A 21962-nucleotide genomic window follows, 5' to 3' on the forward strand; every position below is an offset into this window, starting at 1 on the left:
GCTGAATTTTTTTTACTCAGAGATTGAAACAGAAATGATCATTTTAAAAGTTAATTTGTGAAAAATAATTTGTGTCAAAATTTATAGACAGGGTATATAGCTAACAGCACGCACGGCTTTTTATTGGTGAACCGTTGATCCTAGAGGCATACTCTTCCTATTAGAAAAATTATCCAACTAACGTTTAGTACTCAGATAAGCTATTCATATATTGCAAGGGATTATATAGTTATTAAAATGAAAAAAATTAACATTTTTTATACTGACACCCTGTGCTCAAAAACCCAATTAGAAAGTTGTTGCCTTGTCTCTCCCGAGGCAAAAAAAATCCACGTTTCTAAGTGGAATATTCGCTGAGGGAGGGAAAGAAGCGTTGTCTGTTAGTTTATGCCAGGGGCTCTCGAACTGTGCGCTTCCAGCTGTTGTCGGGGGGCCGCAGAGTGGCTGCCCGGACAAAGGTTTTTCGAAAAGATTCTTTGTTGAACGGCTTTGGGAAACCACGGATAAGCGTTGATTAAAAGGAAAGGGGCGCCGCGGTTAAAAAAGTATGGGAACCCCTGGTTTATGCTGTCCTTTCCCAACTTTTCTCCGATTTTTAAACTCAAATATTTCAGCGTGATATAGGCCTACATGTGGATATTAGAAAGAATTTCAGGCCGAGCAACAATCAAAATTGTTTAAAAGTAATATTAACTGCACATTAATCTTTTCCATATTATTTTGCTAAAATCAATTTTACTGTCAGGGAATTTTTTTTTTGACTTTATGAGGCAAATTTTCAGCTTTTTAGGGCATAAATACATTTTTTTGCAGAGCATTTTCTAACAGTTTTTAGGTCATAAAAATCCTAGCCGTAGTAATTACAATACATGTACATGATGAGTATACTAAAAGCGTAGGTTCGAAAGTCGATCGGATATTTTTTGTATTGAAGAGAATCGCACAAGTGGGGGAAAGGGGGCCCACGAAACTGCCCTCGGTAATCGGTGCCCTTATTACCTCAGGTCAAATATAACCCTTCCGCATAACTCCAATAATGATATGACAGTTTATCTTGTCATCTTTTTTTTATTGTTACTGATGAAAAAAAAAAAATGAGGGCGTTCATCGTTAACCAATCCCAAGGCTTTCTTGGAAACCGCAATCGCCGCCCACTTCTCAGTGTCATGCGGAACCTGGAACCTTGGACCTTATTATAAGTGAAAGAGAGAGAGAGAGAGAGATCCTGCTTGGTGCTGGGGGGAGAGAAATGGAAGCAAAAGGTGAAAAAATCAAAAGAAATGTGTAATTACAACCAAAAAGAGATTCTGTGGGGAGACCCCGAGGACGTTATACAGAGAAAGCGGAACTTAAGTATTTTACTGACTCATGGAGATGTCTTAAGAACGAGGGTAGGATGGACCAATGTAGTTTCCTGACAAGTTTTTGCAGCTCCCTCTTCTGTTTTTTTTTTCTCCTCTCGATTTATTTTAAGGTGTGCCTCGTGGGAAACACTTTGACCAGGATCTAACAAGGGAATTTGGCAACAATTACTAATTTCTAATTTGATAGTATTAAGAACACTAAATCGCTTTTACATCATGCAGGGGGTATTCAGGTCACCTTTATCTCTTGAGAGTTTTCCCTTCCCCCTTCACCAGTCGTTCCCTTGGAGATTGTCAGAAGTGTATGTACTTGAATTTTATCAATAATTATTAAAGTTTATACATGGTGCTAAGCGCACAAACGCGCATGAATCGAAGTCAATAACGTCATGCTTTAAACACAAGGTAATTCTGGGTGATGAAACTTCAGAAATTTATTTATTTTTGTCTTGTTCAAAATTTATTAATTTTTGTGTGTCGTGTTTATATTTACTTTTGTCTTATTCAAATTTATTCATTTTTGTCTTATTCAAATTTATTCATTTTTGTCTTGTTCAAATTTATTCATTTTTGTCTTGTTCAAATTTATTCATTTTTGTCTTGTTCAAATTTATTCATTTTTGTCTTGTTCAAATTTATTCATTTTTGTCTTGTTCAAATTTATTTTTGTCTTATTCAAATTTATTCATTTTTGTCTTATTCAAATTTATTCATTTTTGTCTTGTTCAAATTTATTTTTGTTTTATTCAAATTTATTCATTTTTGTCTTGCTCAAATTTATTCATTTTTGTCTTGCTCAAATTTATTTTTGTCTTGTTCAAATTTATTTTTGTCTTATTCAAATTTATTCATTTTTGTCTTGTTCAAATTTATCAATTTTTTTCTTGTTCAAATTTATTTTTGTCTTATTAATTTGTTTATTTTTGTCTTACTTGAATTTATTCTACTCTTGTATCACGCAAGTACAATAATAGCCTACATACCCTATATAGTATATTTATTATCGCGACTCTCATCGCGATGATCCAAGTTGAGCCCCGTTGACGTCGCAGTGGCTGTCGGTTAAGAAGTTGGTTTTCTGCGGTTTTTCGACATCGAAGTACGAATACGAGCCTGTCTCCCATTTGAAAAAAACGATCCGCAAAGAAGGGAAAAACCTCAACCGATACTTACATAACATTAATTCAGGCGCTTGTCATTTTCACTTCAAAATACGGAAGACAGATGGCAGCACCACCACTGTAACATAAAATATGCGTATCTTTGACAATATAAATACGTTAGGGCCACACATACACTCAGAACAGACGCTGCGGCATATACAAATTCGTTAGAAATTCGCAGAGAAATGCTTCCGAGGTGCATATAGGTTTAAGTAGTAGTAGTAGTGGTAGTAATGCCTGCTATGTGACTGCTTTTACAGAAAAAAAGAAGCTACTACATTTTCCTCTCTTTCCTGTTCCTTTCACTTTTGGTGGGAGCTTCTCATCTTTAAGAGGAAGCACGCACAAGTTGTTTTTACGTTTCTGTGGCCAAACTAACATTCCTAAATATCGTTCAAAATTAAGAATTCACAGACACTGTGAGAGTTCTCTTCCCCAATCCATGAATTTTTTCAGCATGAGAACTTTAATGACCAGTGGTGTAGTCCCACATCGCTCAAGTTAGCCGAGGTACAGTTCCAGATACCGTGTGAGGCTGAGGCACAGTTCCAGATACATGACTTAAGTGGCCAGCAGCTCATTCCCAGATCATTCAAGTAGTGACCCGCGGCACGTTTTAAAACGAATGATTGTGGTCCGCACTCTCCTAAAAGTTGAGCACCATTGCAGTGAACTATTCTGGGGAGCCTCAGAAGGACCATGAACTGGGCAAGGGAGCCGCGGGGGAGAAAAGTTTAGAACTACTGTCCTATGCTGTTAAGGAAAAAAACCATTCTTGTCTCATGACAATGAAATTGAAATCGTGCTATACTGGTGATGTCTGAGCCAATCCATCGACAACCGTTATTCTTAACTTACGATTTGTTTTTTCTCAACTGGACTTCTGTTTCAAATTCCGGTATATTCACAGGTGCATTCAAAGCTCACACGGTACGTACATACTCATATCAATTATACGCCCCCAAAATTTTCGGAATTCGAAAAATTCGACCAACGGCTCTCTTATTGATATTACAAAACGATACGCACCTGGATCGTCGAGAGATGTAAGAGGAAGTTAAGGTCAAGACCTGAGAAACCTCATAATCAACAGAGATCGGTCGATTTGCACGACGCCCCTCCCAAAAAAAAAGCAGAGAAGACGAATAATACACCTCCCTCTGGACCACTTCAGAGGTTGCACGGGTCATGGGCAGACCCATCATCATCATCTGTAACACCCTGGGGCAGCAGTTACATAGTTCTCGTCTCATCTGCTCCCTTCTTTTATTTTCTATTCATTTAATGCTCTCTGTATAGCATTTAAACACGTGCTTGCTACCCGTTCTGAGTATGCTACTAGTTAACGTCTAATGTAGATAGCCTACCATCCTCACTACGGGGGGGACAAATGAATTCTTTTCTTTTCCAAACCCTGAGATCTATTACTGTACACCCAGTGTCTTTTATACCGTGCGTTGTGCTATCGATGTTGAGTTATGCCATTCTGTCCGGGGTGAATCGTGATCTTTCCCGCCTTCTTAATTGACTAATATGAGGGCCCAACGAAGAAGAAAACAGTTGCACTTCTTTTTTAATGTCCTGTGGTGGTTGCTCCTGGGATGGATCGTTCATTAGTTCTGCTTGGCGTTATTTAGGGTGTGGCGTATGGGAAAGTTACTGGTCTACCGATCACCTGTCATTATTATTACTTTTTTTTATTAGTATTATTTCCGAATTCTCAGAATCGCTCTGATCCGGATTATTTCTCCTAACATCCTTCGATCCCATAAACTTATGGCATGTAAATCAATCATTGTAAATAATCTGATGGAATCTTCACTCGTCCGTCATCAACGGTAATTTTGTCTTTTTGCCCCCTCCGAGTGCCATTTATTATATAGGAATTGTGATCGCAAAGTGTGATCATTTTTTTGCTACTTCGTTGGGTCATGATTAGGGATACGTAATTTCCGTATTTAAGAAATAGATGTAATGAATGAGAAATTTGCCATTTTTGAAACTTTTATTTTTTGCGAAGTCTTGACAATTTACCCCTTTTACTGAGCACTTGAATTCTAGCTTAGGAAATACGAAATCAGTTGACTTTTATCTCTGAGTTGTTTTTTTTCTCTCCAAAATTATGGAAAACTAATCGCCGATTTCAAAGTACAGTAATATATAACTATCCGCTTATACGTTTTGTGCAGTAAGGTAATTGACTTAAAATCTTCTCATTAGCACCAAAAACTAGGAAAATTTTGTGGAAATACAGGAAAAAAAAATTTCACATATGAGAATGGTGAAATTTGTGAAGAGCATTAGATTATTGTTTTTTCACAATAAAGGAACGCTTTCACCATGGTCCCTACATCCTAGAGCAGGGCCCCTAGGCTGGGATCTTTTGAGGCCACTCCGACCACACTTTCGCAGGCCCCTTTATGATGAATTTATAGCGTGAAAAAGCAAAAAAATGGTGAAAATCGTTCCGGGCCCCAGGGCTGGAGCCTTGTCAGCCCACCCCTTGTGGGGGCCCCATGGCTTTAACAAAATAATATTCAGTATGAAGTAATGTGAAAAAGAGTAAATTTTTTCTCACGGGGGGAGGCTGACCCTCCAAAATCTCTCCAAGGAATCCGTTGACACCTGGTTAGGTAGCTCTGGGGTAGAGAAAGAATATAGAGACTACTAGAATATTAACTTTCAATACTTTGCGACAGCCTCATGAATAAACGTGGAAAAATGTATCGTTATAATTCGTTTATGCGAATAAATGCGAAATTTACGTATCTCTAGTCATAATGTAGGAATAATGTAATATTGGCCACTCACTGGATTGCTCGCCGTCCGTTGGCCCTGGTTCCGAATACTGATTCTTTCCACGTACCTATTACGATAAATGTGATAAATCCGGTGATTATATATAATCGTAGACCATTTTGGTAAGTTTGATAAATTTTGCGAATTCATGATAACAAAAAAATTAATTTTTCTCCATCTCCTTCACACTTATTTTAATCAATCAAATTTTTATGGCAAAATAGTAGGATTGCACGTACCATGCACGCACAAAATTGATGAGTGGTTAAATTAAAGTAATACTTTTGCAGGATTTTTCCATACTCATCAAATTTACCAACAATTATTTTGGGAATTATGCATCATCACCGGTAAAAGTGATAAATGTAGTGAAATTTTTCAAGCTTAATACAATTGAACGACCGACGTTAGTTGACCCAAAATTGCAAAAAGGAAAATTATCTAACCCAAAAGGTAATTCATTTCTATTTATCAAGCTTATATACCGAGACGATTGGTGATTATGAATAATAAAGTGATTATGCGTGATCATCGATATACCACATCTTCCGTAAGATAATGCGGAGGGAGCAAAAAAAATGCTATGTTCGCGCAGTAAAAAATTATTGTTAACGCAAACTTTGTTGAAAATTTATTGTTAACGAGACTGCCATGCCACAAAACTGATCGTAATGACAATAATAGATGATTTATCGGCGATGATGTAGATATCGTAGGAGCCGAAGGCAATTGTGGCGAATGGAATAGATTTTTTTGTATTGGTTTTGGAGTTGTTCAGAATTTTATCTATCTTTTCTTTTTCAGATCCTCAGCAGTGGGGTGAAGAACACGTGAAACAATGGCTGTCATGGATCGAGAAGCAGTTCACAGTTTCTCGAATCGACAGATCCATTTTCCCAACTGATGGGAAGACCTTGTGCCAACTGACTTCGGAGGAATTCAAAATGCTGACTCCTGACAGCAAAACTGCAGACATACTGTGGACCCATCTTTTGCATCTTAGGCAATGTAAGTTAGTTACACACTGAGCTAAATGTCGTTGAATTCAGACTTGAACGAGACGTTCTTTTCTAGTTTTCGGTATATTCTAAACGTATCGCTCGTTTTTTAAATATAGTGAGGTAAATGCGATAAATTAGGTTATGCATAAATCACCTACCGTTTCGGTAAGTTTGGTAAATTTCATTACATTAATCACTTTTACCGGTGATTATGCATAATATCAAAGCGTCATTGGCAAGCATGATAAATCGAACTAAATTTATCACATTTTTCGGTTGTTATGTGTATCACCATTTCGTATTGGTAAATGTGATAAATCGGTCCCATTGCCGTGATGAGATTCATTACTTAGGCCAGTTTTTTTTTCAAATTGGGCGTCGTGGCTCCTAGAGGCATCGCCACGTCAGGGGTGTCGCGGTGGGCAGGATATATTGATTTGCGTGCCTATTTATGCTTCGAAGTGGTTCTTTTATATGGGAAAACTAGCAGTTATTCGCGTGACTTCGCTCGAATGGATTTAGTGATCTGAAAATTTCTCGGCGATGATTTTCCCCTATAACATTTCAATCTCTCAGGACCGTCCCCCCTCTGGGGCTTGAATTTCCAGATATCCCGTCTCTAGATTACAAAATGGAAATACTAACCAAATTTCATATTTATAACTACAGTAGCTTCGGCTATAGGTGTAATTTCTCTACATAACCTTTGAAACCCGTCATGAACCCCCCTCAGGGGTCGAATTTTTAAAAACCCCTTCTTAGCGAGTCTTTATATGATAAAAATGAAGCTATTAACAAAATTTCATATTTGTAGCTTCAGCGGTTGCGGCTCGGCGATAACGAATCAGTCAGTCAGAACATTTTATTTTATACACAGGGTGCATAGGAAACGGGGGTATGGTGTTTTACTGACGAACCGTTGATCCTAGAGCTATATTTCCCAATTAGAAAAAGTTTCCAAATAACGTTTAGCACTCAGATATGTCATTCTTGTAGTAAAGGGTTGCATAGTTATTAAAATAAAAAATTAATCTTTTTTATACAGTCCTCTCTCTCTCTCTAGCGTGCTTCAAAACCCATCTAGAATGTTGTTGCCCTGACCCTCCTGATGCCAACAAAAACATTCCACGTTCCTACGTGCTGATATTCACTGAGATATTCGAATAACGGAGGAAATTTGGGGGAAAAAAAGTGTTAGATGCGGGTAAAATGGTTTTTTTTCCTCATTTAGAGCTGTTTTTTTCGCAATTTTCCTCTGCTTCTCGAATTCGAATATCTCAGAGCATATCAGCACTTAGAGACGTGGAACTTTTTTTTTTTTGGCATCAGGAGGGACAGGGCAACAACTTTGTAACTGAATTTTGGGGACACCCACAGGGACTGTTTAAAAAGTCCAAGTTTTTATTTTAATAACTATATAACTTTTGAAATATGAATGCCATATCTGAGTACTACACGTTATTTGTGTGTGTGTGTTTGTGTGTGTGTGTGTGGAAACTTTTTCTAGTTGGAAGTATACCTTTAGGAATCAATATTAGCCAGGATTTTTACACCATACCAGATTTTTATTTTAATACGCTCTGTTTGCTATGCACCCTGTATATAAATATCTACCAAACTATTCTCTCTCTGGAAAGCCGCAGGCGAATCATGAATTAGGCAAGGTATCAGCGAATAACGAAAGACCATTGACTTAGGCCGTATTTGTGAACCAGAGTTTAACCCGGATATAATGATCCGATTTAATAAATTATTCCGAACATCCATGAAATACCCCTGCTATTACTAACTCCTATTCGAAGAATTCTGCAAATTGATTTCGATGTAACGAACCATAAGCGGATACAAGCTCTTCAAACGAGCGGGGCGGTTGTATCGTGAACGGGGGAGGTGCATTTTCAGCCTTCACTCTCCCGCCTATTCAAAGTTTTTGGGAAACGGGGGCAGCGGCTCTCACCATATTCGTCTATGTAATGACAAATTCCCTATTCAACAAATTTTATTATCGTACCTCGATATAATGGACTCTCATTCAATCACCAGTCATTATAATCTCTGGTGGATGTGATAAGTGTTTTAGTATTTATCAAATTTACCAACGAAGCTTGGCTCATGAAAGTGATAAATTTATCAAACTTACCGAGCAAATTGGCTGTTATGCAATGATATTTATCAGATTTTCAGATTTATATTGAATTTACCTAACATATGCAAACTTAAAAAAAAATCCATCACAACTCATATTTTTATGACAGGTACTGGACATTCAATTCCATCTAGACTTGAGTCTCCTCCGTATTTTCTAGAAAAGCAGGATCCCGGCAAATGCAAACTAAAGAAATCTAAAGGTATAGTGTGTGTCATACGTATAACGAGTCTTTCATTTGTTAAACGTACCAGATTTTTGAATCACCCCCATCCCTTTTGATCACTTTGATAACCCTTTTTTTCTAACTTTTCCAGGTTATTTGAAAAATTTCGTCAAGAAATTTATCGTCAAAGAACCTAAGAGTGACCCTAATGGAAATTCTACAGGTAACTATATAAATTAATAAAATTTGTTGTGAAATAGCTCTTGGATGATTAATTAATTTTTGGTAACTTTAAATGAAATATAGCTTTAACAGAAAAAAAACAATTTTAGCTATAACAGGGAAAAAAACCTCAAAAAACAGCTGATAGGTGGCATCAACGTAACGTATCGGCATTTTTTGAGGTTCCCCCCCCCCCTCCCCGTCTTAAAAAAAGTTCCCGTGACCTAGCGACGCTAATTCTGCAAACCGTTTTTTATTTCGGTTATTTTTCCGGTTTTTATGCATTTTTAAAGTTCCTACGGACTTTTTGCCCACCCTGTGACAGGGTGATTCAGAAAAGATGGGAAAAACTTTAATGTGATAGTACACACCAATACAAACCATTGTCATCAAAGAATGCATGGTCCAACATGAAACGCAAACGTGTTTTGAAATGGCCGCTCTTCAAACGTTAAAACGGCATTCATGTTGATATTTATCCGGAGAAAAAGAAAACACACCATGCATGCAAATGTAACCTTGGGAAGAAGAAACCGTATGCAGACATGCATTTCACACCCTGTGGATGTATGTCTGTTTTTTCAGTATTACTAAAGTGCGCCATCATTCCGTACGTTACAACTGTTAGAACGGTTGCACACTGGAATAACCTCACGGGGCTGGAGTCCGCGCCTCTTATTCACTGTGCCGCAGATTTGCACACGTTTTCTTCCTCAGGTTACATTTGCATGCATGGTGTTTTTTTCTCCCGATAAATTTCAACAGGAATGCCGTTTTAACGTTTGCGGAGCGGCCATTTCGATACGCGTTTGCGTTTTCATGTTAGACCGGGCATTCTTTGGTGACAATTGTTTGCATTGGTGTGTACTATTACCTTAACGTTTTTCCCATCTTTCCTGAATCACCCTGTATATTTATTTGCTTCAACTTCAAGCTATTTTTTTGGTTACTTGAAAAATTATGTCTTGAATAAGTTACTTCAGAGGCAAAAATTTCATTCTATACATCTTTCGACGACATCACTTCAGCGAGTGATTCTATATTGTATATTGTGTGAATTTTCTGGCGGAAGCAAAAACAAATGAGAAGGTGAGATGGGGAAGAGAAATATGGGTCTCAAAAATGGGTCATTTTCGATGCGTTTCAGAAACACATCACACACTGAATCAATACAGTTTCCCACTCATTAATTTTTTTTTTGTTTTGTTTCCAGGAATCTTCATAATTTTCGTTAAATACTTAGATGCTAATTTTGGTTTTCTTCGATTTCCACATTTATGACACTGTCATGTGCTGCAACTTGTCACGCACGCCCATTCTCCGACTGAAATTCCAGGATTTAAAACTTCTGGAAGCCATTAAACCATTATGTGTACAATTCGTAAATATTCATGCGAATTCGAATTTCCGATTCCAATGGGATCTCACGCATTTTGCCGTATTTTCCCACCCCTCTCCCTCTTTCCCCGCGTGAACAAATTCCCCGCTTGCTGAAAATTTGATTTCTTGCCCGCTCCTAAAGAGAGAAGTTTACCCATCACTGACCTAATACATTTCTCACCGATGATATCAGAAATTTCTCTCTCTATACTTGGTACTATAATTTTATGAATTCTTCTATTTTCTTCACAGGCAATAATGGTGGTGGTGGTCAGATTCAGTTGTGGCAATTCCTCTTGGAACTCCTGTCCAAACCTGACGGAGATCCAAGCATCAGGTGGGAGACGGAAGACGGTGAATTCCGTCTCGTGGATCCGGACGAAGTCGCCAAAAAGTGGGGAGTACGTAAATGCAAACCTAACATGAACTATGACAAGCTGAGCAGGGCTCTAAGGTACTACTACGACAAGAACATAGTCTCTAAAGTCCACGGGAAACGATATACCTACAAATTCGACTTCGAAGAGCTGGACCGAGCTTGCCAACCCAGCGGAATCAGCGACACGAATTTCATACAACCGGACTTCGCGTCTTATGACTACGGAAATTTGAGAAACTTTCGTCTTGTGCCTAAAAGTACAAAATAGAGTGCTTCTCAAGCAAAACAACTTCATTCCAGTGCATTCATTTTCCAACGTGTGGGGGTTCATCTGGGGAAAAAAAACTGCAAACGGCATCAAATTGACTGACGATAAGTACAGAAGATTATGAATGACGTCCAATCTCTAGTCATGGGCTTCATGGCTCTCCAAATGCCATTGATGCCTTTTTTTCAATTCTCTAAAATACAGAAGTAAAACTACCCAGGATTGGTTGTCTATCTTTTGTTGGCTACTGGTGAAATGACCTTCAGCGACGTCACGAGCTTCGCGTTCAGGCTTTCTTGCTATAGATGGTGTTGGACCAGCAGACTTATCATGCAGTACTCGTCGTGACGAAATGTCATCAATGATGATCAACGATCTTCTTCATTGTAAGGAAGCTCCTAATTTTTCGAATCAATATTGTAACTGAATTTTAAAATGCGACGCGCTCTTTTCATCGTATGGGGCTTTATAACAAATAATAGCACGTACAAAGTACATTGAAACACACACTCTTGAAAAAAAAAGTTGTAATAAACTTTGCTCAACGCGATATGAGGGAGTCATGATGGATGCCCGTGTCCCCACTACGGTTATATAGGATCTTACCTGATGTGGCACATCAAATGAGCTAAAAGTACTGCATATTAAGCACAGTACAGTGAAACGAGGAGGTAGCAGACTATGAGGTTAAGGCTGCTATACACTACTCTGAAGTGACATCACGTCACTGCAGTGTGTTTCGGCCTTCAGTAATCTAATGAGCGAGAGAGAGAGACCTCGCGTGAAATAATAGGTACCTGATTTTACATGTTCAAGCTGAAATTCACTGCCTGTTTTGAAATTTTCCATGAACTTTCCCCTCCAGCTTCTCCCCCTAATGAACTTGTACATTTCATTTTCTTAAATATATTTGTCTGAGGGAGTGAAAACTCGCCTTTTTTCAAGGACCCCAAATGCTCAAAAATTTCATGAATAATTAAATTAAAAATTTATACAACTTACGATTCACAAAAAAGGCTTGACCTCAGTGTAAGTTTCTATAGATTAAAAATTTGATCATTTGATCATTTTTGTCGCACCACGGTCATTTTCTGCACACGAGGGCTAATTAGACCGGGACCTACAATTTATTGCCGATTCCGAACGGCAGGCTTGTTTTCTATACTCGTCGAGAGGTTGGTGCGCTAACCCCTCGATGGGGGACTCCCTGCGGTAGCAATTTTTTGCTGCGGTCAAGTCGCCGTTTTTTTGTTGTACCCCTGTGTCAGGAAAGTTTTCTGACAAGGACGAACCTTTGATTCATCAGAAAAAATGACTGAATAACAAAACATGTCTGAAATTATTGATCAGAATGTTGGGTCCATGGTATAATTACGGAATGCCTATACGTTGGTCTCGGTCAGTGTTTCTCCTTGGGGTGGGGCGATGAAATAGTCCAGGTGGTGGTAAAAGCTACGAGTATACAGGGTGTTCTATTAATCGACCGACAAACTCATAGGGTTGTTAGTAGACATCAAGAGGAACAAAAATTGCAATGGAACATGGTGTCGCAATCCACGTTGAGAGGTTGAAAATCGCGAAAAACGCATGCAGGTTTCGACGTCACGATGGGACGACAAAAAGTTCAATAATAACCCCAAAAAGATTTATTTGATTAATTATTACAAGAGTTGTTGGAAGTGGCGGCCACTTCCAACGACAAAACACCTGAATTTCCGGTGTTTAACCAATCAGCGATCTCATGCTGCACGCACCGTAGAAAACCATTTCCTAGGAAAACCCGGCTATAGGGTGTCGAAACACGACGTTTGAAAAAAAAGAAAAGAAAACCTTTCACTTGTGTGTGTCCAATGAAGGAAGATCCACACTCATCATGTCACGATCTCAGGGGCTGGCCTTTCATTATTGTTCATATAATTTGCATACAGGGTGGTCATGAATATAGGCGGAGATAGACTTGGAAGTCTGGGGAGGGGCACAATGATGATGTCAATTCTTCATATATGCATAAGAAAAGTCAACTCCCCCCTTTGACGCTGGGGGAACAATGTCCCCCCCCCCCGCGTATCTTCGCCCATGGTCATGAAATAACTTTGCCGTTATACGAGCCCCTAGCGACCGCATAAATCAACTAATGCATATGAAATTCGAGATATCGTATTTGCTTGCTTATAGGACGAGGTTTTTATTCAATTTTCACAACTTCAAAAACCTAGGTCGTCCCTATATACACGAACTAATATCTAAACTGAAAATGTCACTAAAAGACAAAAATAAAAAATGGGAATTAGTTAACCAAAACTCTAACTCTAGCAGTAACGGTTACAGCAACGAAATTTCGACAAACCGAAATGGCAACACTGAATTTTATGCATTGCAAAATGATCAGCGCTGTAAGAAAAACACGAATGGCGTAGTAAACTGTAGCACCATGAACGCCGGCGCAGGACGCAGACAAAGAAAGATCTCACCACAGCAGCACCTTCTTCAGCACCGGGGACTTCTTACAGATTTTCGGAATTCCCTGACAGAGCGGTTAACGCACCACGCCCTTAGTAAGATCTTTGCGTCCTGCGCCGGCGTTTATGGTGCTACATTTACCGTTTCAACGCCATTCGTGGTTTTTTTTTTTTCACTGCGCTGATCATTTTACAATGCATAAAATTGAGATGATCATTTTACAATGCATAAAATTGAGATGATCATTTTACAATGCATAAAATTGAGATGATCATTTTACAATGCATAAAATTGAGATGATCATTTTACAATGCATAAAATTGAGAGTGTTGCGATTTCAGTTTTTCGAAATTTCTCGGGTTACTCAGGTTGAAGTTCCCAAATTCTGTGGTGCTTGAGCACTTACTGTACCCCAGAATCCGACACCACTGTCGAGATCCCTGTATCTGGCCCGCGGTCCCGAATCAAACAGGGTTGGCGGGGATCCCAATAGTATTGAAAACTTTCACAAATTCTGAAATTATGCCTTTCATGAATTCTGAATTCTCATTAAAATTCTGAACTATTTTTCCCTCAATAGTTTTTCGATTGTTTTATTCATCAATTTCCGATTACTTTGCTCTTTGATTCTCTCTCTGACCTATCATTCAGATTTTTTCATCAATATTGAATTTTCAATGTATCCCGAATCAGCATTTTCAATCGGTCAAAATTAGCATTAGTTCTGAAATTACTTCTTAAACAAACTCCCATTTTTCATTGGTTTTTTTTAGCGATATTTTTAGTTTAGGTATTAGCTTGCGCATATAGGACGACCTAGGTTTTTGAAGCAGTGAAAATTGAATAAAAACCTCGTCCGATAGTATAATATAAGCGATATCAGTATAATATAAGTACGATATCTCGAGTTTCATATGCATTAGTTGATGTATGCTGCCGCTAGGGGCTCGTATATCGGCAAGGTTATTTCATGACCACTCTGTACATTCGTTGCTCAAGTTGTCTATTACACTTTATTTGTTATATTTATGATAAAGAAAATGTTACTTATACTATTTTTTTTTAAATTTCTTTCGTAAACGAATCACTACAATGATACTATAGATACATAATATGTGGATGGTACATAATTGTTTTTGTTGTAATTGTAGCTCCAAACGTTGTAAGTTTTCTTTAATCTCACACGTATATTTTACTGTAATAAAATATTTTTTTTTTCAATGAAGATCTTACTTTGCTAGCCACTCGTTGCTCCGTATGTTACACTATATGAACTGTTTCAAGGGTAAAAAAAAACTTAAAATTAATCTAAGATATAATGATACATTATGGGTTAGACATTCGAGAATTGCTCGTAAAGCCATGGCCACACTCGTGTCAAAGCTGGTCCAATACATTCCATGAGACAAGTAGTTTGACCGCTCCACCATTGGCAAATATCGTCAAATGTTGGAAGTTGGAAGGCTGGTCGAGTACCTTCCAGCTTCCAACCCAAGTCAAAGTTGCCGCATTTCTTCCCGATCTTCCAATCCGCGTGGTCACACATTAGTCGAATAACGCCAACAGTCACAACACGAAGAGTGTTCTAAAAAAAGCCCGTTCTGTTGTTTTTGGCAAATATTCTCCAAGGAATATTTCATTTATTTTAGAATTATTTCTTTCGTCAATTCCGAAATCATTTTTTTTCATTAATTTTAGAATTGATCACTTTTTAATGTTTTCAACCAGTTTTTGAAAATGATCGATGATCCACGGCAAAAAGCTCTGGAGGCAAAATGTGGCCCGCGGATCATGCGTTGGAGACGCACTTGTTCTAAATAATTACAAGAACATTTTTGTTGACATGTTGGTGCTCTTTTTGATTATTTAAATAAATATCACTTGAAACTTCAACCACTAAACAGGCAAACATTGCATACTTGTTTCTATGAGTTTGTAATACGTATCTAACGAAAAGTTGGTTTATTTGAGCATGGGGTCGACGTGTAAAACATGAAGCTGAAAACAGAATATGTATATACGAGAGCCGTCTTAAGAGCATCATGGGCCCCCGGGCTAAAGGATTTTTCTTAGACCTTACCAGGCAAATTCTCGAAAATCTAAACCAGATCTCATTTTTGTGAGGCCCTTTTTTCCTTGAGGCCTCCGGGGCCTTAAGACGGCACTGGTATATACCACATTTGTGTGTTCCCATGCGTACAAAATTCTTTTTAACACATCACGACTATAACATTTTCCTCTAAGAAGAAAAAGTTGAGTAGTTTTTTTCACATTGTGACAACAGATCCTCGTAGAGTTTTCCAGTTCCGCCGGACTGGTGGAATTTCTCCATGATGACATCTACCATCTTCTTAATGGTCGAATTCCAATGGCTCTTGGACACTCGGTAAAATACCGGGAACATGATGGGCATGATTTCCTCGTATTGACTTTCGACGAGCTCTTGGAAGTCTTCGTTCTTCCAAAAGAGCAGAGCTTTCTGCGAGACGATGGCGTTCTCGCTGGAGATACACTGCGCGAGTATCGAGAACAGAGGCTTCTGTATCCTCTTGAAGCTGGCCGGATCTATCCCGTCTATGAAGTACTCGATCTCGTCCAGAAACAGGACCTGCTTCGAGGTATTCTGGACCGGCCAAAACTTGAGTATCCCGTGAATGACGGGGGCTACGAGGCTGGGCTCCTTTTCGATGAACTGTGCGATACAGTTTTTCAGTTGCGCGTGATAAAGCTGCAGCAAACCTGTCTTGTGTAGAGGAATCAGTATCTTATACAGAAACACCAAATGCTCGTGCTTCAGAGGAAGCACGAAACCGTTAGCTATGCTGGCGGACGTCTCGAGTAGTTCGCAAATGCCATTCACTGGTTCGTTTTCATATATGAACTTGAGATAGATATAGCACATTCGATTCCTGATATACGATCGTTTGGGCACCATCTGCGCGTAAAGTTTGTGGAGGACGATTCTCAACAGTTTGCGTTCCCTGGGGTCTCCGGAGTTGAATACCTCCAGGAAGTTGTTGAGGAATTGATCGTCGAAGCAAGTCGCCAGCGTCACGTCAAAGTCCCGCCTGTCCAGGAAATGGAGGAAAAAGTCATAGACGAGGTGCAGGTGGCACCACCCGATTTCTTCGAAGATGTTATCTCCATCGAGTATCGCTTGGTCCTGCATACGAGCGAAAGGGAACGAGCGGAATATGTTTGCAGCTACCATTGACGCCACCTCCGAATATATTCTAGGCGTGAGTTTCACTTGCGATATGTACTCCCTGAGCTCGTTCAGGGTATTGCTCTTCATTCGCTTTTCGTCTCCCTTCGCGTGACTCAGGAAATCGTACGTTACGCAGCATTGCTGCAACTTTTTGATCGCCAGCGTCTCGTATTCACGTGGCTCTGAGTTCTGAAACGAAGGCAAGGGTGTCATATCCATCGATATCGCACTCGATGGTCGGTAAGTAGTTTGCACACGTTTATCGTCAATTTGAACCGACAATTTTCTTTCAGAAAACGAGCTACTGCTGGATTGGGAAGAACTCGACGATTTCCTGTCACTAGAACGAGAAAGCATGTCGGATCCTCCTTCTATTTCGTATTGATAACACAAGACGTCAAAAAAATTGTATAAGCTCACTTTTATGAAATCGGATCAGCATATTCTGGAACGTTGTTCGTCGAAATGCGACCAGCCCGATTAATATTAACTCTTCCGAGAAAATTTAAAAGCTTTTTTTTCAACATATTCACGAAAACAAAACAACGATCAGTGGTCTTATGACTGAATTAAAGATTTAAGAGAGCCTTTGTATCGGTTCCACTACCTTTCGTAGAAGTTCGCTTCGACGACCGCAAATCAAGAGCTTTTAAAAGACAAATATGTGTAAGGCCGAGAATACCATAAGCGGATAAAGGTGCTTCTAACGAAGGAAGTGGTGGTTGTGAAGTGAATGGGAGTGAGTTTTCCACCTCCACCTTGTCTATATGCTAGTAATACAAATTTTTTGGGAAGTGGCGATCGCCCCCACTGCTCTCCTTCCTGTATCTGCCTAAGAGAATTACACTATAAAAGTCTTTTGAAGTTCTTTTACAAAACTTGAAAAAAAATACAACCAATAAGCCGATTAGTTACATTCGCTCGAATATAATCAATACGCTTATTGGTTGCATTTTTCAAGTTTTGTAAAAGGTCTTTCATCAAATTTTTAAGTGTAATCCCGGCTTAAGACAAAACAGACCATATTTCTTCGAGAAGAATACTGAAATTTTCATCCTGAATACAATGATACATCAGCTAACGAAGATGATTCGTTTCGGAATCATGTTTGTTTGCCGAAATAATCGTTATTCGAAACGTGATTTCCCATAGGTTTCTATGGAAAATCATTTAATTCATTGCAGGTACTACCCAAAATTTGAAGATAAGTTTTTTATAACAGCAAGAATGCTATAAAAAAGACAAAAAGTTACTAAAATGAACAGCTTCAAAATTGGACAAATGAGAATCTGCAGGAAGGTGAGAGATATATACTGAAGATCTTTTTATTTTATACTAATGTGCACAACCAATATCAGCTTTAGTCTACTAAAGCAACACCATTTACAGCAGAAGTCCTCCGCGAGAAGCATGTCATACGTCACTGAAGAAGATCATCTCCTATAGTCATTAGCTACACTACAAAAAAGGGTAAAGATGGCGCATGCCTGCTATATCCAATGGCTATAGGTGAGATGACCTTCTTCAGTGACGCCACGAGCTTCGCGTGGAGACCTTCTGCTATAGGTATAGATGGTGTTGACTGAAGGCTGTTGTTGCCACAACCCAGTGAATTTCGTAGGTGTTCCTACCCATTTGTGATTTAATCTGCTCATTTCTGTGTATGATACATGCAAATGGAAAAGATAAACTCCTTGAATATGCAAACTGTTCATTTTGATGCATACAGAGTCTTGCACTGAAAGAAAACGTGCTCTCAAAATACAGGCTCTTTTTTTTAAATGCATTTTTTATTAGCCGAATCCTTCATTCTACAGTCAAATTCCGTTAACAAATGCCGTTATAGCGAAAATCTCGTTTTAACGAACACTTTTCTAACCCCCAAAGTTTACATCAAGTACATTTTACAGAACAATGTTTAAACCTGGAATTCTTTTATAACGAAATTTCGTTAAAACGAAGTAATTTTGCCGGTATCTTGAAATTTGTTATAGTGGGATTTGACTGTACATGAAACAGTTCAAAAACTCTCCGAAATGGAATTGAAGTTACAAGTGGAAAAAAAATTCCGAGGTGGGCATGAGTTAATAGAGCTCGAGTGATAGTAATTCTCTAATGGTGATAGGGGTTCAAATTCAGCTCACAGCGCTGCTCACAAGAAAACTGTTTAAGATAATAAATGCCGTTGTGAGCTGAATATATCTATAGTCATAATTAACGTAATGTAACTTATAAGCAATGAAAACTACCTTTATTCACGGTTCCAGTTAAGATTATTACTATTTATCAATTTAGCTTCGTTAAAAATGTACTGAAAACAGAGCTGCCTTCAGAGGTGTGCGATAGATAAGCCGGCACCGTGCCCCGCACTAATATATGTGAAAAATTTATTACTATGCAACAGTAAAGTAAGATGGCGCTGCGAATAAACTATGAAAATGAAATTCAAAATTATATTTAAAAAAATATATTATCTACACATTTACCCATACATTCTCACACGGCCCTGCGTCTTGAATGCACGGCCCTCATTAAAAAAATGTGCCATTCTAATAAAAAAAAAGTCGGGATGGCTAATACTACCAAAAAAAATACGGAAATATGCCGTAAAATAAAGGTCATATAGTTACCATATTTATCACTTTGATTAGGATTTTACGTTCGCTAAACATTTGAAAGCAGACGTAGATCCCAAGAATGGTTTCATTTAGGAAAATGAAACCAATGGCTTCTTTTTGGAAGGAAAAAAATCATCGCAAAAATTATTTAAGGTCAGATTATACACTATAAATGAAAGTTTGATAAAAGATCTTTTACAAAACTTAAAAAAAAACAATAAGCGTATATTGGTTTATACTATTCAAAAAATGTTTCAAAGTTGTTGTTTTTTTACTTACTATAAAATAGCTTAGTAAAATAGATGGAAATAGAAAAAAAACCCCTTGAAACCTTCTATTTAAGGGGCCTCATACCCAGGGCTGCAACTAGATACTTTGACAGCCGGGTCGAGCAAGCTAGAAGGAGCAGTTAAAGGGTGAATTTGGCACCCCTTCTATTCTAGCATCCGGGGAACCATTCCCGCCTACTCCCCCTCCCTCCCCTAGTTGCGGGTCTGCATGTACTTTTTAACATGCTCTAGTAGAAATATTATTAAAAATACTACTTATAAAACCATCAATTTATTTCAAGTTTTTTATATATACTTTTGTTTATATATATATACTACTTTACGTTAGTATAAAGTTTTATATGTCTCTAATACTTAATTTTTTGCAAATTTTCAAAAAAATGCAATAAAAACATCTTGCACGCAAGATAAAATAGCATTACATCCATGCAACTGAATAAAAATTGATTTAAAATATATGAAGGACACTGTTCAGTTTGTGAAATGAAGCAGAAGATTGAGGTTTCATTGCTCAATCTTATTTAAAACTGAATTTTAAATGTAAATTTTTTTTAAATTTCCAAATTGAAAATTTAAAATAAGATTAAATCAATGAAATTTCAATCTTTTGCTTCATTTCACAAACTGAACAGTTTCCTTTATTTTGAATCAATTTTTATTGAATTACATTGATGTTATACTATTTTATCATGCGCGTAAACTAAAACAGCTTGATGTTGCAAAGATGTTTTAGATTCGCCTGCTGCTGCTCCCCAGAATATCTTAGTAGATGTTTTCACTTATAAAATAACCACTTCAAGGCGAAAATAGGCAGACAAATCAATATATCTATCACGCCGCGACGCCTCTGATAAAGGTTGGCGACGCACACTCTTTGAGAAACACTGCCGTAGGCTTTTATTTGCCCGCCCTTCGGTGATATTTTAGTAATCTACACCAGAGTTTCACAAACTTTTCGTTCCATCTCCCCCTTCTGCAGATTTTTTTCTCTCATCGCACCCTAACTCAAGCCAACCCATAGGATCCTATGCTATAACCGTAGCTTCTACCATCCCCGGACCATTCCATCTCCCCCTTTGGGAAACACTGATCTACACCATGATTGGGAAGTTTTTTCTGATTTGGTACCCTTATGATTTCCTGCATTTAACCCTTAAGTTTTTAAAATTTTCCTGATCCGTTAAAACTGTCTCAGAGGAAATCACCAAAGCCTCTAGAAATTTCCAACTATTTTCAAGAAGGGTATTTTTTTCCGATTGATAAATGCTTTCCACCCAAACACTGAATTAAAAAAAAGGAAGAGAAAAAAAAAACCTATCGTTTTTTTGTTATTGATGCTGCACGCATAATCGCATACAACCTCGAAGGGAAAGAAAAGTCACACATCCTTTCTCTCCTCTTCTGTTATCAGAACTTGAACAAAAGCTCATTCCGCCCACTGGCAGTTGATTGAGAGGATGGGGGAGTGGGGATGTATCTCTTTTTACATAGGGTTATATACCAGACTCGAAAACTGTCAGAGGAGAACATCCCGCGCGTGCCCTTAATAACGTCCCTTTTTCTAATTTCCATTACAGATGGCGCCACTCTACTGAACAATAAAACAATTATTTTTCCCAACTTAAACAAAACCGCTATAAAAAGCAAAAACATAAAAATTCTAGGAATTCCGATGGCTTAATGCGTGTAAAAAAACACACTCACACATACACACACATGCGCACAAAAATACTCAGATCAATGAAAAGATACGTTTCAGAGCAGAAAAAAAGAAAAATAATTCCGGAAACCTGAAAAGGAAGACAAATGGGTGAATTTTCCTAAATGTAGGAGGACGCTCAAAATGACATAAAAAAGAGGAGGACATGTCTTCCTAAAGGAGGGTGTATGGTAACCCTACCGATACAGAGCCATCTCGGCTCGGGATTGCCGAAATAAAAATCTTTTATTTAAGCGAGATATCTCGGGCTTGCCGAAATAAGACGAGATATGTCGGGATTGCCGCTGTAGCAGTTAAGATCCTAACCTGGTATTTTTTCCCCGCAGACCAGGTCAGCTGGTAGCAATGTGGCTACCACCCTTCATAGGTAGGGTTACCAACCGTCCTCCTACGTTTCGAAAAATTTGCCCTTTTGTTCAAACGAAATATGCATCCCCTTTTCAGGTTTCCGGAATTCTTTTTCTCTTTTTTTTCCGCTTTGAAACATATAACATTAATTCATTGATATGAGTGGTTTTTGTATTTTTTCTCAACACGTATTCACCAATAAAGCCATTCCCAGTTTTTTTCCTGTTTCTGCTTTTGAGTTGGGAAAAATTATTGTTGTGGCCGGTTGTATATCGGTTGGAATAGTGGCGTCATCTATTGGGGAAATTAAGATAAGTGATGCTCAGTGAGCTATAAGTAATATAGTAGTTATAGCTCAGTGGTGACGCCCCTAATGTTGTGTGCGCAGGCGTCCTCCTTTCTCACTTTGCGAATCTGTTAATCCTATTCA

General features: G+C 38.3%; 1 protein-coding gene and 1 pseudogene across 1 annotated transcript in view; one reads left to right on the forward strand and one right to left on the reverse strand.

The window, feature by feature from the left end:
• LOC149076111 (Friend leukemia integration 1 transcription factor-like) overlaps nucleotides 1-12817 on the forward strand; it is a 32825-nt gene extending 20008 nt beyond the window's left edge. The window contains exons 2-5 of the mRNA XM_089243640.1: nucleotides 6131-6334; nucleotides 8583-8675; nucleotides 8791-8862; nucleotides 10494-12817. Of these exons, the coding sequence (XP_089099766.1) occupies nucleotides 6131-6334; nucleotides 8583-8675; nucleotides 8791-8862; nucleotides 10494-10888 (764 nt within the window). The 3' untranslated portion in view covers nucleotides 10889-12817. The remainder of the gene's footprint in view (nucleotides 1-6130; nucleotides 6335-8582; nucleotides 8676-8790; nucleotides 8863-10493) is intronic.
• Nucleotides 12818-15587: 2770 nt separating this feature from the next.
• On the reverse strand, nucleotides 15588-16913 carry LOC149076112 (serine/threonine-protein phosphatase 2A 56 kDa regulatory subunit alpha isoform pseudogene; annotated as a pseudogene).
• Between the last annotated feature and the right edge of the window lie 5049 nt (nucleotides 16914-21962).

The sequence above is a fragment of the Pholcus phalangioides genome, unplaced genomic scaffold (genome assembly GCF_987345545.1).
Source record: "Pholcus phalangioides strain wild (caught in Gottingen) unplaced genomic scaffold, Ppha-v1.0 ptg000015l_1, whole genome shotgun sequence".
In the NCBI taxonomy this organism is placed as follows: domain Eukaryota; kingdom Metazoa; phylum Arthropoda; class Arachnida; order Araneae; family Pholcidae; genus Pholcus; species Pholcus phalangioides.